Source organism: Salvelinus alpinus, chromosome 8 (assembly GCF_045679555.1).
Source record: "Salvelinus alpinus chromosome 8, SLU_Salpinus.1, whole genome shotgun sequence".
NCBI classification, from domain to species: Eukaryota; Metazoa; Chordata; class Actinopteri; order Salmoniformes; family Salmonidae; genus Salvelinus; species Salvelinus alpinus.
The window spans coordinates 22,272,489-22,289,911 of NC_092093.1; the positions used below are offsets into that span (position 1 = coordinate 22,272,489).

Here is a 17,423-nt window from a genome sequence, read left to right on the forward strand (position 1 = left end):
TACGGAACGGCAGGCAGGCTCAGGGTCAGGGCAGGCAGAATGGTCAAAACCGGGAAAGCTAGAAAACAGGAACTAGAATCCGGCAGGAGCAAGGAGGAAAACCACAGGTAGGTTTGATGAACAAAACTAACTGGCAACAGACAAACAGAGAGCACAGGTATAAATACACAGGGGATAATGAGGGGAGATGGTAGACACCTGGTGTGGGGTGGAGACGAACACAAAGACAGGTGAAACAGATCAGGGTGTGACAACATCTGCTTCCTCAGAATACAGTAGATCAAAACACAGATATAGAAAGACTATAGGATAGACATGTTCAGATAAAAAAATAAGATACCATGTGGAAACAGACACTTGTATACATATAGAAAAGAACATACAAGGACAGACACATCAGTGTATGTGAAGACTGTATAGACCAGTGCCATATATGTCCAGATGTGTGTCTGTAAGGACAGTATTAGATGAAGTTGAAATGAGTACAACTCTATTGACTTCTAAAAAGTGTCTGAAAAAAGGAGACGAGAAGCCGGGGAGGACAGTGACACGTGTGGCCCTATTGGCTTGTGCCTCTGGCTGTGTCTGTGCCAAGTCATGTGGTGAGGAGTCCAGCCAAATGTCCATTCCCATCGGCAGCCCAATCAGGCTGGGAATTCTGGGAGTTCTGCAAGTGTTCACAGCTGTGTATGGATCCATCTGGCACTAGCTCCCACTGACACAGAGAACGAGGGAAATACAGACAGACACAGACAGAGAATCGCCCAAAGAGGAGGAAATAAGGGACTGGAGGTCTCACACGACCCGTTATACTACTCAAAAACACCCAGTCTTACTTCTCCTGAACTCCTGACTAACAGAGAGACTCTCCTGGACTGGTTTCTAAACACAATAGATTGTTGCCAAATATTGTCATATGAGACTTTGTTGTCCACCAGCAGATGTTACAACATTGCCTTCTTGTATTAACAAAATTGTTTTAGTGTTCAGTAAAGATGTAGTCCAACAAAAACCGATGCTCTCCCAAAGGGTTTCTTGATTGGGGCGTAAAACCAGCAACAATGTAACATAATTGATCAACCATCTTCCTGCTTTCCCATCCCTCCCTGCCATCCCCCCCTCCCATCCCTCCCTGCCATCCCCCCTCCACTCCCATCCCTTCCTGCCAACCCCCCCTCCACTGCCATCTCTCCCTACAGCTCCGTACGTGAACTTCATCCAGAAGGATCTGGGTGCTCCGTGCTCGCTGACGGAGGCTCTGGAATACCTCCAGGTGGACGTCTTGGAGAACCTGTTCAAGAAAGACAGCCTGGCCTACAATCAGAAACAGCCGCCCAAGAACAAGCCCCACAACATCACCGTGGTCGCCATGGAAGGCTGTCACTCATTCATCATCCTTGACTGGGCCATCCCCCTGAAGGACGACATGGTGTCAGGTGAGTGGACTGGACTGGGCCATCCCACTAAAGGACATCATGGTGTCAGGGGAGTGGACCACAATGTCACGCAGGGTGACTAGCAGCTTGCTAGTCCTGTAAATACAATGTAAGTGTCAAGAGTATTCTGTCAGTGCTTCAAGCAGTTAGTGTGCACTTAGTCTGACTTCAACTTTTCTTTCCTAACCCATTTGTTGTGCTTCTCAAAGGATCATAGCTGGTCAGCAGAAATAATCTAACTGGTTGTTGATACTAGTGAGCTGCTAGTTATATTTTAGGGACTCGCCTGACCCCGATGATTTAGACATCACAGAGTTTTGATTACTGTAAAGGAGGCTGTACTTGACCCCCCCCCCCCCCCTCTCTCTCTCTCCACACCCCTATCACTTGCTTTCCGATCTCGCTCTTTCTCTCTCATGTGGTTTTCCAGATGTGTTGCAAATTGTTGGTACTTATCCCCCTCTCCTGTTCATATTGTTTGTTTAGTATAATCACTGGGCTATTTGTTATCATATACTATAGTTCCTGTCTTCTCTCAGTTATCAGGAAAATGAGCAGAGGAAAGAAAGAGAGGGAGAGAGAGATAGCAGGGGTGAGAGAAAATTAAAGGAGGAGAGGAGGAGAAGAAGTGAGTGACAGGCTGCAATAGTGGGAGAGAAAGAGGGAACAACATAATCTTGAGCCAGCTGTGTCCAGGCTTCAGCAGAAATATTAGGTCCTAAAACATTCAATAGGAACACATCGTGGCTTGATGTGGCAGGAAGCGGTGAGCCTGGCACTCGTGGAGTTTCCACTGGCTGAGTGGCATGATCTGAGCATTCCATGAACTCTTGACTCACACACTGGCCTGGGGCTTTATGGAGGATTACCCTCCTGTGTGTGAGAGAGAGCAGAGGCAAAAGAAGAGGTGAGAAACAGAGAGGCTCGGTATGGGTAGTGGTTGGCAGATCCACAATGTGACTTACTGAGGCTGCCTCTAGTTTAAAACCACTGATACCTTTAAAATTAGTTGGGATTGTTCTCCTGGCTCCAATCACTCTCCTCTAAAATGAAAATCTTTCCTCTGAAACCTCAGACCTCAGACCACACTAACAAGATGGCCACCTCTTTCTTAAACATCAAAATAGATCTGTCTCTCTTCTGTAACCTCTCGTGACCTTTGCCCCCTGACCCTTGCCCTGTGTGTGACCCCTGCAGGCTACATGGTCCACAGCGCCTCATATGATGACATCCTCAACAACAGGTGGTCCTCCAGCGCTTCCAGCGGCACACACCTGGCTGTAGAGAACCTCAAACCCAACTCCAGGTGAGAATATGCTCTGTTTGTGTGTGTGTGTGTGTGTGTGTGTGTGTGTGTGTGTGTGTGCGTGCGTGCGTGCGTGCGTGCGTGCGTGCGTGCCTGCCTGCCTGCCTGCGTGCGTGCGTGCGTGTGCGTGTGTGTGCGTGTGTGCGTGTGTGCGTGTGTGCGTGTGTGCGCGTGTGTGCATGTGTGTGCGTGTGCGTGTGCGTGTGCGTGTGCGTGTGCGTGTGCGTGTGCGTGTTGTGTATTCAATGTTCAAACTCTGGATATAATCTTATGCGAGGGACCGGGTACACACCGGGTACACACCCGGGTACACACCGGGTACACAGAGATTTTACGGGTCATAGATTCTATACTGATTTGTGTGCAGTCTGCAGGTGTTTGGCTGCGTGTTTGCATCTGTGTGTAAGTGTTTATAGCTACAGGGTATTGGAATGTGTGTTTATATGATTATTGTTCCCGGTAGGTCTCAGTGATGTTAGACACACAACATGTGTACACTGTATCTGTGTGTAATTCTATGGTTGTGTATTTACAGTTGTGATATCAGGCCCAGTCAGAGACCAGCAGAGCGTGGTATTGTAATGCTTATTTAAGTGAATAAGCCCTCAGAGTGACGTAAATCAGAGCTGACTGGATAGAGGCAGGTTTGAAAACACGTTGAAATCACCCTGAAAACAACGTGCTGAGATACTCCACTGAGACTCACACAGGAATGTACATAGAGCAGACACCAGCGCCAGACACACACACACACACACAGATAAAACACGTGGCACTGTTATGATGTAGGGCTGTGTTCCTTATGGGTTACAGGTTGCAGCTTTCTAAAGAAGCGTATGAAAACATCTCTTAACATACAAACCTAGGGAGGCTGTTGCTATTTTCTCTCAAATGTAATATATAAAAAGGTTATGGATACTATTTTGGAATTGGACACAGTTCGCTGAAAAGAGTTGACCCAAAATAAACTCTTTGTTTCTGGGTCAGATTTACAATTTTTCTCTATGCAATGTGAACGGAGATAACAACATTTGGATGCTAATGAGTTCTTGGTAGCTCGACTGTGTGCTCATGGAGTGAGCAGCCTACACTGTGCTTGAACCACTGACCTTTCGTGATTAGCCAGTCCAAATAAACTACCGCCCTCTCTTTCTCGATGTTTCTTTCTCTCTCTCTCTCTCTCTCTCTCTCTCTCTCTCTCTCTCTCTCTCTCTCTCTCTCTCTCTCTCTCTCTCTCTCTCTCTCTCTCTCTCTCTCTCTCTCTCTCTCTCTCTCTACATGTTTCTCTCTCTTTCCCTATCTCTCTCTCTACATGTTTCTCTCTCTTTCCCTATCTCTCTCTCTACATGTTTCTCTCTCTTGCCCTATCTCTCTCTCTACCTGTTTCCCTCTCTCTCTCTCTCTCTCTCTACCTGTTTCTCTCTCTTTCCCTATCTCTCTCTCTACCTGTTTCTCTCTCTCTCTCTCTGTACCTGTTTCCCTCTCTCTCTCTCTCTCTCTCTCTACCTGTTTCTCTCTCTCTCTGTACCTGTTTCTCTCTCACACTCTCCCAGTCTATTCAGCTCCACAGAGAGGTAAAAAATGCACACAACTTCAACCTTAAACACTCCATAACTCTGTATCCAGGGTTAATATTACACATGAGATTCATTCTCACATGAGAGAGAAAGAGGCAAAAAAGAGAAAGAGAGAGCGGGAGAGAGAAAGAGAGAGGGGGGGTGTTATACAGCAGAAAACAAACCTGACCAGTTCAGTGATGGGCAGACACATACATAGACACACACACACACACACACACACACACACACACACACACACACACACACACACACACACACACACACACACACACACACACACACACACACACACACACACACACACACACACACACACACACACACACACACACAGCTCTGCACCATACCCAAGGTTATGTGTTTCCAAGGTTACAGTTGGTAAGGGGGACAGGTTTATATGTATATTTTATTTATTCAACCTTTATTTAACTAGGCAAGTTAGTTAAGATATGGGCTGTCCAGACCTTTCCCCGCCTTCTGACAGCCAGACCCGAGCCAAAGGTTCATACCCGAGCCAAAGGTTCATACCTGAGCCAAAGGTTCATACCCGAGCCAAAGGTTCATACCCGAGCCAAAGGTTCATACCCGAGCCAAAGGTTCATACCCGAGCCAAAGGTTCATACCTGAGCCAAAGGTTCATACCCGAGCCAAAGGTTCATACCCGAGCCAAAGGTTCATACCTGAGCCAAAGGTTCATACCCGAGCCAAAGGTTCATACCCGAGCCAATGGTTCATACCCGAGCCAAAGGTTCATACCCGAGCCAAAGGTTCATACCCGAGCCAAAGGTTCACGCTCAGGTGTTAGCCATGCACAGGCAGACACATGTAATCCTACACACAACAGCACATTTGTCTCTGTCACACACACACATGCTGAGTTGTCCCACGAACATCACACACACACTAGCTCAAACGCTCATCCACTGATTCTGTGGACACGCACATGCACGCACACACAGAGACAGATGTTCCTAAATTCATAACTTCGGAATTTAGAAGCCTACTGAACATGAGTTAGCTTTTGCCCTGTGGTTTGTGTGTGTGTCTGTGTGCATGTGTGTCTGTGTGTGTGTGCATATGACTTGTTTATGGGTGGATGTGTGTGTGTACATCTGTGTCTGTGTGTGTGTGCGTATGAGTAAAAACTTTATGTGCAAAAGGCGGGTAGAGTGATTGACAGTTTATAATTGTCCATGAAAGGTTGAACTGAGCCAGGTTGACTGAGGGTCTACGCTGCTTGGAGCTGGCTGTATGTAAGGAGAAATCTGAAGACATGTGTACATTTCAGTTTCTCTGCACTGAAGCAACACTACGTGTGTGTGTCTATATGGAGGCAGATGTGTGTGTGTGTGGGGGCGGGGGGTAGTAGTCTACACCTCATAGACATGTCTTCACACAGACACACACACACACCAATGCAGCAATCCTACACCTCCTAGACATCGGTCTGCTTAATAAGCACAGGGTGAAGAATGCTGCTCACTAAAGGACTATAGGTCATGAAACTCTCCTACTTACACCAGAACTATATGCGTAGTTACAAGATAGACAACTCTAGATATGAAGTCAAGGTGTATAGAGAAAAGTTATATGAGAATCTCTCTCTCTCTCTCGTTAAAGGGTTTGGGTGGAAATTAGTGGACCGTCAAGTTACTGTACATAACCCTGAAGTGGAGGGAGAACACACACACACACACACACACATTGTCCACGGTATGGAAAAGATTGCAAACCCTCAGAGTCTTGTCTCACGTGTTGTTTTGAATCTGAGGCGATTGAATAATTCCTACACTGTATTTAAAACACACTGAGACTAAAGTGTCTCAGAGTAGGAGTACTGATCTAGGATCTGACAATATAATATATAATATATATTTTTTTCTTATTCATTATAATTTAAAATGTCAAACTGATCCTAGATCAGCACTCCTACTCTGAGTTGCTTTGTGGATGCGGGCCCAGAGCTCAAAGTCTGCTTTATATCGGTCAGGAGGGACGTTGTGTCATATAGAAATGCTCTCTTTGTGAAATTGCTGCTTTAAAGGTCTTTCTCTTCCTCCCTCTCTCTCCTTCCCTCTCTCTCACTCACCCTACCTCTCTCCCTCTTTCAATCTACCCTATTCCCCCTCTTTCTTTCTCTCTTTCTCCCTGCTATAGGAACATAAAAACAGTATTCTCTTAAATCTGCCTCCCTCTCTCCTCTCTGACGGTACAAGAGTCGAGTGCTGCCTCCCTTCCTAGCCATCTGCTATAGTCTGCCTCCCTTGGTAGCCATCTGCTATAGTCTGCCTCCCTCTCTCCTTTCTGAGGGTGCAGGAGTCGAGTGCTGCCTCCCTTCCTAGCCATCTGCTATAGTCTGCCTCCCTTGGTAGCCATCTGCTATAGTCTGCCTCCCTCTCTCCTTTCTGATGGTGCAGGAGTCGAATGCTGCCTCCCTTGGTAGCCATCTGCTATAGTCTGCCTCCCTCTCTCCTTTCTGATGGTGCAGGAGTCGAATGCTGCCTCCCTTGGTAGCCATCTGCTATAGTCTGCCTCCCTCTCTCCTTTCTGATGGTGCAGGAGTCGAATGCTGCCTCCCTTGGTAGCCATCTGCTATAGTCTGCCTCCCTCTCTCCTTTCTGATGGTGCAGGAGTCGAATGCTGCCTCCCTTGGTAGCCATCTGCTATAGTCTGCCTCCCTTGGTAGCCATCTGCTATAGTGTGCCTCCCTTCCTAGCCATCTGCTATAGTCTGCCTCCCTTCCTAGCCATCTGCTATAGTCTGCCTCCCTTTCTCCTTTCTGATGGTGCAGGAGTCGAGTGCTGCCTCCCTTCCAGCCATCTGCTATAGTGTGCCTCCCTTGGTAGCCATCTGCTATAGTGTGCCTCTCTTCCTAGCCATCTGCTATAGTCTGCCTCCCTTTCTCCTTTCTGATGGTGCAGGAGTCGAGTGCTGCCTCCCTTCCAGCCATCTGCTATAGTCTGCCTCCCTTGGTAGCCATCTGCTATAGTGTGCCTCCCTTCCTAGCCATCTGCTATAGTCTGCCTCCCTTCCTAGCCATCTGCTATAGTCTGCCTCCCTCTCTCCTTTCTGATGGTGCAGGAGTCGAGTGCTGCCTCCCTTCCAGCCATCTGCTATAGTCTGCCTCCCTTTCTCCTTTCTGATGGTGCAGGAGTCGAGTGCTGCCTCCCTTCCAGCCATCTGCTATAGTGTGCCTCCCTTTCTCCTTTCTGATGGTGCAGGAGTCGAGTGCTGCCTCCCTTCCAGCCATCTGCTATAGTCTGCCTCCCTTTCTCCTTTCTGAGGGTGCATGAGTCGAGTGCTGCCTCCCTTCCAGCCATCTGCTATAGTCTGCCTCCCTTTCTCCTTTCTGAGGGTGCATGAGTCGAGTGCTGCCTCCCTTCCAGCCATCTGCTATAGTCTGCCTCCCTTTCTCCTTTCTGAGGGTGCATGAGTCGAGTGCTGCCTCCCTTCCAGCCATCTGCTATAGTCTGCCTCCCTTTCTCCTTTCTGAGGGTGCATGAGTCAAGTGCTGCCTCCCTTCCAGCCATCTGCTATAGTCATTAGGGTCTAAACATCTTCCATGTGGAAACAAAGACCTGGCCTCTGTAACGCCTGTAATAATGGCTATCTCTAATACACACTATTTTGTCTTGGTTGGTTTTTACCTCAGGTACTACTTCAAAGTCCAGGCAAAGAATGTCTTTGGGCTGGGACCGATTAGCGATACGCTCACCTATGTCACTGAATCAGGTTTGTATGAATATTAGGTGAGGTTGCTAAATACTGTTCTAGGGTCAGTTTTGCTTTGTGCCTGCAAATGGTTGTGGTTCTAGGTTTGTTGATCCTAGATCTACTAAGGCCACATCTACTTGTCCGTATCATCCTGTTTTTTAGTTTATGTATGAATTCTGTTCCAGTTCATGTCTCTCATTTTTACGTTTTCTGTTTTTCAGACGACCCTCTTCTTATTGAACGGCCGCCTGGTGAGTTGTATCGAAATGTCTCATATGTTACTCTTACTCTAACAATATTGACAAAACATGTTGGCCTACATTGCTCTAGTCCAGAAGATCACTGCTTCAGGTCATTTGAAGAAACTCGAAGAGACAGTTGGAGAGAGCTGGTGAGGAGTTAACATTCTGGGGCATACCAAAGGCTGCATGCACCTACACTGACATACACTGGACTTGGCAGACATCCATAGTGGTAAAATGATGCCAAAGTACAGTTTTGGTATTTATTGTTTTTAATTAAGAGAGTCAGTCAGGTATTTCGAAGAGGGGGGATGAGGGGGGCAGGTGCTCGTTCACTCCCTCCCCTCTCACCCCTTCCTACCCCTTCCCTTGGGTGCTATGCACAATTCGCTGTGTATCTGAAAAGGAGACTGGCATGGTGAAAACTGTTAATAAAGGGGATGTGTAGTTAGTCTTGACTAGCTCTGTGAGAACTGACAGGTTGAGTGTAGTTAGTCTTGACTAGCTCTGTGAGAACTGACAGGTTGAGTGTAGTTAGTCTTGACTAGCTCTGTGAGAACTGACAGGTTGAGTGTAGTTAGTCTTGACTAGCTCTGTGAGAACTGACAGGTTGAGTGTAGTTAATCTTGACTAGCTCTGTGAGAACTGACAGGTTGAGTGTAGTTAGTCTTGACTAGCTCTGTGAGAACTGACAGGTTGAGTGTAGTTAGTCTTGACTAGCTCTGTGAGAACTGACAGGTTGAGTGTAGTTAGTCTTGACTAGCTCTGTGAGAACTGACATGTTGAGTGTAGTTAGTCTTGACTAGCTCTGTGAGAACTGACATGTTGAGTGTAGTTAGTCTTGACTAGCTCTGTGAGAACTGACAGGTTGAGTGTAGTTAGTCTTGACTAGCTCTGTGAGAACTGACAGGTTGAGTGTAGTTAGTCTTGACTAGCTCTGTGAGAACTGACAGGTTGAGTGTAGTTAGTCTTGACTAGCTCTGTGAGAACTGACATGTTGAGTGTAGTTAGTCTTGACTAGCTCTGTGAGAACTGACAGGTTGAGTGTAGTTAGTCTTGACTAGCTCTGTGAGAACTGACAGGTTGAGTGTAGTTAGTCTTGACTAGCTCTGTGAGAACTGACAGGTTGAGTGTAGTTAGTCTTGACTAGCTCTGTGAGAACTGACAGGTTGAGTGTAGTTTATTTTATCAGGGAGTGTAACGGCTGTCGTCTTCCTCCTCCTCGGACGAGGAGAGGCGAGAAGGATCAGACCAATATGCGGAGTGATTTGCGTTCATGATGATTTATTATAACGAAACAATCCAGAACACTTACAAATACAAAAACAACAAACGTGACAAAACCGAAAACAGTCCCGTGTGGCACGAACACTAACACGAGATACAACCACCCACAAACACACACGTGAACCCCGGCTGCCTAAGTATGATTCTCAATCAGGGACAACGATTTACAGCTGCCTCTGATTGAGAATCATACCCGGCCGAACACAAACAACCCGACATAGAAAAATAACACATAGACAACCCACCCCAACTCACGCCCTGACCAACTAAATACATACAAGAAAAAGGAAAAACAGGTCAGGAACGTGACATAACCCCCCCCTTAAGGTGCGAACTCCGGGCGCACCAGCATAAAGTCTAGGGGAGGGTCTGGGTGGGCGTCTGTCCACGGTGGCGGCTCTGGCGCTGGTCGTGGTCCCCACCCCACCATAGTCAAACCCCGCTTCCTTGGCCTCCTCCCAATGGCCACCCTCCCAATCAACCCCACTAGATTAAGGGGCAGCACCGGACTGAGGGGCAACACCGGACTGAGGGGCAACACCGGACTGAGGGGCAACACCGGACTGAGGGACAGCACCGGACTGAGGGGCGGATCCTGGCTGGCTGGCTCTGGCGGATCCTGGCTGGACGGCTCTGGCGGGTCCTGGCTGGACGGCTCTGGCTGGTCCTGGCTGGACGGCTCTGGCGGATCCTGGCTGGACGGCTCTGGCGGATCCTGGCTGGACGGCTCTGGCGGATCCTGGCTGGACGGCTCTGGCGGATCCTGGCTGGACGGCTCTGGCGGATCCTGGCTGGACGGCTCTGGCGGGTCCTGGCTGGACGGCTCTGGCTGGTCCTGGCTGGACGGCTCTGGCTGGTCCTGGCTGGACGGCTCTGGCTGGTCCTGGCTGGACGGCTCTGGCTGGTCCTGGCTGGACGGCTCTGGCTGGTCCTGTCTGGCGGAAGGCTCTGGCTGATCCTGTCTGGCGGAAGGCTCTGGCTGATCCTGTCTGGCGGAAGGCTCTGGCTGATCCTGTCTGGCGGAAGGCTCTAGCGGCTCCTGTCTGGCGGAGGGCTCTAGCGGCTCCTGTCTGGCGGAAGGCTCTAGCGGCTCCTGTCTGGCGGACGGCTCTAGCGGCTCCTGTCTGGCGGACGGCTCTAGCGGCTCCTGTCTGGCGGACGGCTCTGAAGGCTCAGGACAGACGGGCGGCTTTGAAGACTCAGTACAGACAGGCGGCTTTGAAGGCTCGGGACAGACAGACAGCGCTGGGCAGGCAGGCAGCTCAGACAGCGCTGGGCAGGCAGACAGTTCAGACAGCGCTGGGCAGGCAGACAGCTCAGACAGCGCTGGGCAGGCAGGCAGTTCAGACAGCGCTGGGCAGGCAGGCAGTTCAGACAGCGCTGGGCAGGCAGGCAGTTCAGACAGCGCTGGGCAGGCAGGCAGCTCAGACACTGGCTGCGCTGGAGAGGAGGAAGGCTCTGACAGCGCTGGACAGGTGGGAGCAGCTGGAGAGAGAACCCGGAGAGACAGCCTGGTGCGGGGGGCTGCCACCGGAGGACTGGTACGTGGAGGTGGCACCGGGTATACCGGACCGTGAAGGAGGACACGTGCTCTTGAGCACCGAGCCTCCCCAACCCTACCAGGTTGAATGGTCCCCGTAGCCCTGCCAGTGCGGCGAGGTGGAATAGCCCGCACTGGGCTATGCTGGCGAACCGGGGACACCCTCTGTAAGGCTGGTGCCATGTACGCCGGCCCGAGGAGACGCACTGGAGGCCAGATGCGTTGGGCCGGCTTCATGACACCCGGCTCGATGCCCAACCTCGCCCGGCCAGTGCGGCAAGGTGGAATAGCCCGCACTGGTCTAAGCACGTGTACTGGGGACACGGTGCGCTTTACCGCATAACACGGTGTCTGACCAGTACGACGCCCTCTCACTCCACGGTAAGCACGGGGAGTTGGCTCAGGTATCCTACCCGGCTTTGCCACACTCCGCGTGTGCCCCCTCCCAATAAATTTTTGGGTCTGACTCTCGGGCTCCCAACCGCGTTGCCGCGCTGCCTCCTCATACCAGCGCCTCTCTGCCTTCGCTGCCTCCAACTCCGCCTTGGGACGGCGATATTCCCCTGGCTGAGCCCAGGGTCCTTTTCCGTCCAGAATCTCCTCCCAAGTCCAGGAGTCCTGGGTTTTTTTCTGCTGCTGTTGCCGCCCTTCTCCACTCCGCTTGGTCCTGTGTTGGTGGGTGGTTCTGTAACGGCTGTCGTCTTCCTCCTCCTCGGACGAGGAGAGGCGAGAAGGATCAGACCAATATGCGGAGTGATTTGCGTTCATGATGATTTATTATAACGAAACAATCCAGAACACTTACAAATACAAAAACAACAAACGTGACAAAACCGAAAACAGTCCCGTGTGGCACGAACACTAACACGAGATACAACCACCCACAAACACACACGTGAACCCCGGCTGCCTAAGTATGATTCTCAATCAGGGACAACGATTTACAGATGCCTCTGATTGAGAATCATACCCGGCCAAACACAAACAACCCGACATAGAAAAATAACACATAGACAACCCACCCCAACTCACGCCCTGACCAACTAAATACATACAAGAAAAAAGGAAAAACAGGTCAGGAACGTGACAGGGAGTCATACTGAGACCAAGGTCTATTTTACAGATGAGCCCTGAATTACATCAATTACAGAATAGACACATCAAAATAAAAATACAAAATGCAAGCAGAAAGAAACACGGTCATGAAAAACAAAGACATTCATCAGTAAAAAGGTCCTTAATCAGCGTTCTGAATTGGCCTAAAGGCACCAAAACATCAACTTTTCAGAACATTTGTTCCACAAATAAAGTGCAAAAAAACTCAACGCTGATTTACCTAACTCAGTAGAGACCAAAGGAATTTCCAGAGCTAGCATCCCTGAGACCGGGTGTGGTAACTCGCATGTCTAAAGTTCAGTAAAGATGTGAGATACAGTGGGACTTTTTGTAAAAGGGCTTTATAAATGAAAACCTGGCCTCCCGAGTGGCTCGGTGGTCTAAGGCACTGCATCACAGTGCTAGCTGTGCCACTAGAGATCCTGGTACGAGTTCAAGCTCTGTCGCAGCCGGCCTCGACCGGGATACCCACAATTGGCCCAGCGTCGTCCGGGTTAGGGGTGGGTTTGGCCAGCAGGGATGTCTTTGTCCCATCGCGCTCTAGCGACTCCTGTGGCGGGCCGGGCACATGCATGCTGACACGGTCACCAGGTGTACGGTGTTTCCTCCGACACATTGGTGTGGCTGGCTTCCGGGTTAAGCGGGCATTGTGTTAAGAAGCAGTGTGGCTTTGTTGGGTCGTGTTTCGGAGGATGCATGGCTCTTGACCTTCGCCGAGTCCTTACGGGAGTTGCAGCGATGAGACAAGACTGTAACTACCAATTGGATACCACGAAAAAGGGGTTAAAAAAATATATCTGAAAAAAATATGAAAACATAGCAATGTATCAACCTACGTGACATCAAAGAGGGACATCCAACGTTCTGGTAGAGAATGCAGTGATGAGTGCTAAAATTGTCGCCCGTAATAAAGCACAGTGTGCTTTAATAAACTGCATCTAACGGCTTTAATGAAGTGGCTGCTGCATTCATATAGATGATGTCGCCATAGTCTAGGACCGATAGGAACATCGACTGAATAATCTGATTTCTACTATTTATTTAGAAGCAGGACCTATTTCTATAGAAGAAGACCATTTTTATTCTCAGCTTCTAAACTAACTCGTCATGATGCTTTTTAAAAGATAGCTTTTCATCTATCCAGATGCCCAGATACTTGTAAGCAGGGACACAATCAATATAGACATCATCCAAAGTACATGCTTAAATCATCAGTTATTTTTATGTGCTCTAGAGAACAACATATACTTACTATACTTACATTCAATACTATTTTCAGGTCAATAAAGTTTTTCTGTAATACAATGAAGGCAGACTTTAGTTCAGATAGAGCCTTGTCAACTGTGGGGGCAATAGCATACATAACATTATCATTGGCATACGTTACAATTATCATTGGCAGGTTACAATTTTTTACAGACAAGTTCATATAGTTAATGTGAAAATTACAGGACCCAAAATCAACCCTTGCGGGACACCTTTAGTAATGTCCAGGAAACCTGATTTAACACCATCAGTAGATACACATTGAGTCCTATCTGTCAAGTAATTTTTAAACCAGTTACATGCAGCCTGGTCTAGGCCAATTGAGGAAAGCATCTGAATTAGCAGTGAGTGATTAACAGTATTGAAAGCCTTTGACAGGTCAATGAAGAGGGCAGCACAATGTAGCCTTTTATCTATACAATTAACCACAGGATTTATAACTAGGGATGCAGCAGAGATAGTGCTTTGACCTGGTCTAAAACCCGACTGATGTACATTTAGAATATATTTCAAAGAGAAGAAAGATCTTAGCTGAGAATTAATCAAGGATTATTATATTTTAGCTAGGCAGTTTAGAAAGTTTAGAAATAAGGCGATCATTATTTAGGTCACAAGAGTCAGCACCACCTGAAGGGGGAGTACATGGGCCACGTTGGGGATAGTACTAGATATAATTGTTAGGTTAGAAGTATGGGTTAATGATTCAGCAATCAGGGTGACAGAGAGCAGCAGCAACAATGGATCAAGCATATCAGCTCTACTCGATTTGTTTACATCAAACTTAAGCAAGGCATCTATCACATCACAGATTGTAAATTGCTGAAATGAAAAAAAAAATATGTAAAAGTTGACGTGTTAACCGTTGAGTCAGCTAGAGGGAAGAGCAGTCGATTAGTTAGTCTTGACTAGCTCAGTTAGAACTGACAGGTTGAGAGTAGGTATTAATGACTGGCTTTGTGAGTGTAGCATTAAGTAAGCACTCTGTTAGATCAGGAGGGACTGTCATTAAGGACATGCTGAGCGCTCAACCTTCACCGCAACAGTTTATGGTTATGTAATATATGCCATTTAGCAGACACTTTTAAAATGTAGTTATTTAGAAGACACGCTTATCCAGAACAGACAGATTTTTCACCTAGTCGGCAGGGATTCAAACCAATCCCTGCCGACTAGCCCAATGGTCCTAACTGCTAGGCTACCTGCCTTCCTCTAGGTGGAGAGCCTATCTGGATCCCCTTCTCCTTCAGATTCAACCCCCAGCACAGTGCATGTAAGGGCAGCCAGTACGTCAAGAGGACCTGGTACAGAAAGTTTGTGGGCGTGGTCCTGTGCAACTCGCTGAGATACAAAATCTTTATGGGAGATGGGCTGAAAGGTACTACTGATGTTACTTCTCACCTTCCTCTCCTCCTTTATATCCTTCTCTCTCTCAAGTTCAAGTCTTGGATCAATTCAAGTTGCTTTACAGTTTCTCCAATTTTTTTTCTCTTATAATCTCACCACCATTTCTCTCCCTTACGCTTTCCCGGTCTTCTTTCACTACCACCCCCTCTCGCTCTCCCTTTCATTCTCTCACTCTTTCACTACATGTATCTGAATCACACCCTTTCTTTACGTCTCTTCCCTATGCTACTGGGTGTTTTATGGTTTTGGGGCACTGTGGCCTCATTACATAATGTAATATTGTGTGAGAGTGTGTTCTGTTGTTAACCATTGACGGCCCTTCCATCTCTATCTCTCTCACTCTCTCTCCCTCCATCTCTCTCTGTCTCATCTCTCTCGCTCTCCTTCCAGAAATGTTCTACAGTATAGCAGACACATTCGGCCATGGGGAGGACCACTGCCAGTTTGTAGACTCTTACCTAGACGGGAGGACAGGCTCCCCCAGCCTCTCAACGTATCTGCCCACAGCACAAGGTAAAATAACATAAATCAACTCCCAAAATTCATCACTCACCTACAGCCTGGTGTAGAATTGTTTTCATGGTATTAAAAATAATTATATTCCAGCTAATATTAAGTCCCAGAGCCTTGATTATAGAGAACCTCATATCCTTGTTCTAGGCTGAATAGAAACAGTCAGAATCCTCTTACAAAGCATAAAAAATGTGTTACATCTATTCATAATGCATTACAACACTGCCGGTCCTCCCCTGTGCAGGTTACTATCGCTCATACAGGCAGGAGCCAGTCAACTTTGGACCTATCGGCCGGCGTACGCCACATCCCTTCGTGGGATGGTACGAGTGTGGGGTGCCCATCCCTGGCAAGTGGTAACACAGGGGGTCACAAAGAGGTCATCACCGAGGGCATACAAACTCCAACCTGCTGCAGCCTCTGTCATGCTCTCACTGACCCCGCCCCCTGGAGATGAACTGTTGCTAACCACAGCAGAAAGACAACAACATTCCAAACTTATACTGCTTCAGATCAAAGAGAATATAATACTTTAAACAACACTAATATTTCCATGTATTCATTACCATGCACTTTTATAAAAGCAGTTTGTATATGAGGGGGAAAAAGCATGTATTGCTATTGCTTAGTTTAACTTTTGTCTTCCGGATCGGAAAGAATCCGTGTTTATTCCCAACTATTCTCAAGTGGAAGTGCACCTGTGATCATGACAACACTAATGAAATGGGAGATCCTGTAAAAGACCAAAGCACAAACTGAACAGTACTAATGGGAGCGAAGGGATTGTATGTGTGTTTACTATAAATCAAGAGATCTTGTTCATAACAGTAGTATGATACAGTAATGGCTTTTGACAACTAGTTTTGGTGTCAGTTTTCTTGAACATGCATAGTGTTTTTATAGTCTTTGGTATTTACGAGACTCCATAAGATCAGAAGTTACTGTGGAAGTGTTGTATGTATACAGACAATGAATAACAATACTTAATATTTGCTCAGGAATGGTTGGACATTAAATAAAGGTGCTATGGAAAACAAGGAACCCCTTAACGATTCATTTGTTCTGTGAGAATATCTGAATGTCCATGTTTAAGGAAACTCAAACTTTACTAAGCAAATAGAGTTTCAGTAACCTGCCTAAACCACAGTACCAGTCAAAAGTTTGGACACACCTACTCAATTAAGGGTTTTTCTTTATTTTCTACTATTTTCTACATTGTATAATAATAGGGAAGACATCAGAACTATGAAATAACACATATGGAATCATATAGTAACCAAATAAAAGTGTTAAACAAATCTAAAGATATTTTATATTTGAGATTCTTCAAAGTAGCCACGCATTGCCTTGATGACAGCTTTGCACACTCTTGGCATTCTCTCAACCAGCTTCAGGTGGTAGTCACCTGGAATGCATTTCAATTAACAGGTGTGCCATTTTAAAAGTTAATTTGTGGAATTTCTTTCCTTCTTAATGTGTTTGAGACGATCAGTTGTGTTGTGACAAGATAGGGGTGGTATACAGAAGATAGTCCTATTTGGTAAAGGACCAAATCTATATTATGGCAAGAACAGCAAAGATAACTGTTAGTCCATCATTACTTTAAGACATGAAGGCCAGTCACTCAGAAAAGTTTCAAGAACTTTGAGAGTTTCTTCAAGTGCAGTCACAAAAACCATCAAGCGCTATGATGAAACTGGCTCTCGTGAGGACCGCCACAGGAAAGGAAGACCCAAAGTTACCTCTGCTGCAGAGGATAAGTTTATTAGAGTTACCCAGCCCAAAAAATTGCAGCCCAAATAAATGCTTCACAGAGTTGAAATAACAGACATTTCTCAACATCAACTGTTCAAAGGAGACTGTGTGAATCAGGCCTGGTCGAAATGGTCGAAATGCTACAATGAAACCACTACCAAAGTGCCACGCCCTGATCTGTTTCACCTGTCTTTGTGCTTGTCTCCACCCCCCTCCAGGTGTCACCCATCTTCCCCATTATCCCCTGTGTATTTATACCTGTGT

At 47.2% G+C, this 17,423-nt stretch overlaps 1 protein-coding gene across 1 annotated transcript in view; it reads left to right on the forward strand.

Annotated features, from left to right (window-relative positions):
* fndc1 (fibronectin type III domain containing 1) overlaps positions 1-16,441 on the forward strand; it is a 98,699-nt gene extending 82,258 nt beyond the window's left edge. Inside the window, exons 16-22 of the mRNA XM_071412994.1 lie at positions 1,200-1,436; positions 2,634-2,742; positions 7,975-8,054; positions 8,258-8,287; positions 14,701-14,862; positions 15,282-15,404; positions 15,649-16,441. Coding sequence (XP_071269095.1) covers positions 1,200-1,436; positions 2,634-2,742; positions 7,975-8,054; positions 8,258-8,287; positions 14,701-14,862; positions 15,282-15,404; positions 15,649-15,764 — 857 coding nt within the window. The 3' untranslated portion in view covers positions 15,765-16,441. The remainder of the gene's footprint in view (positions 1-1,199; positions 1,437-2,633; positions 2,743-7,974; positions 8,055-8,257; positions 8,288-14,700; positions 14,863-15,281; positions 15,405-15,648) is intronic.
* Positions 16,442-17,423: the final 982 nt, after the last annotated feature.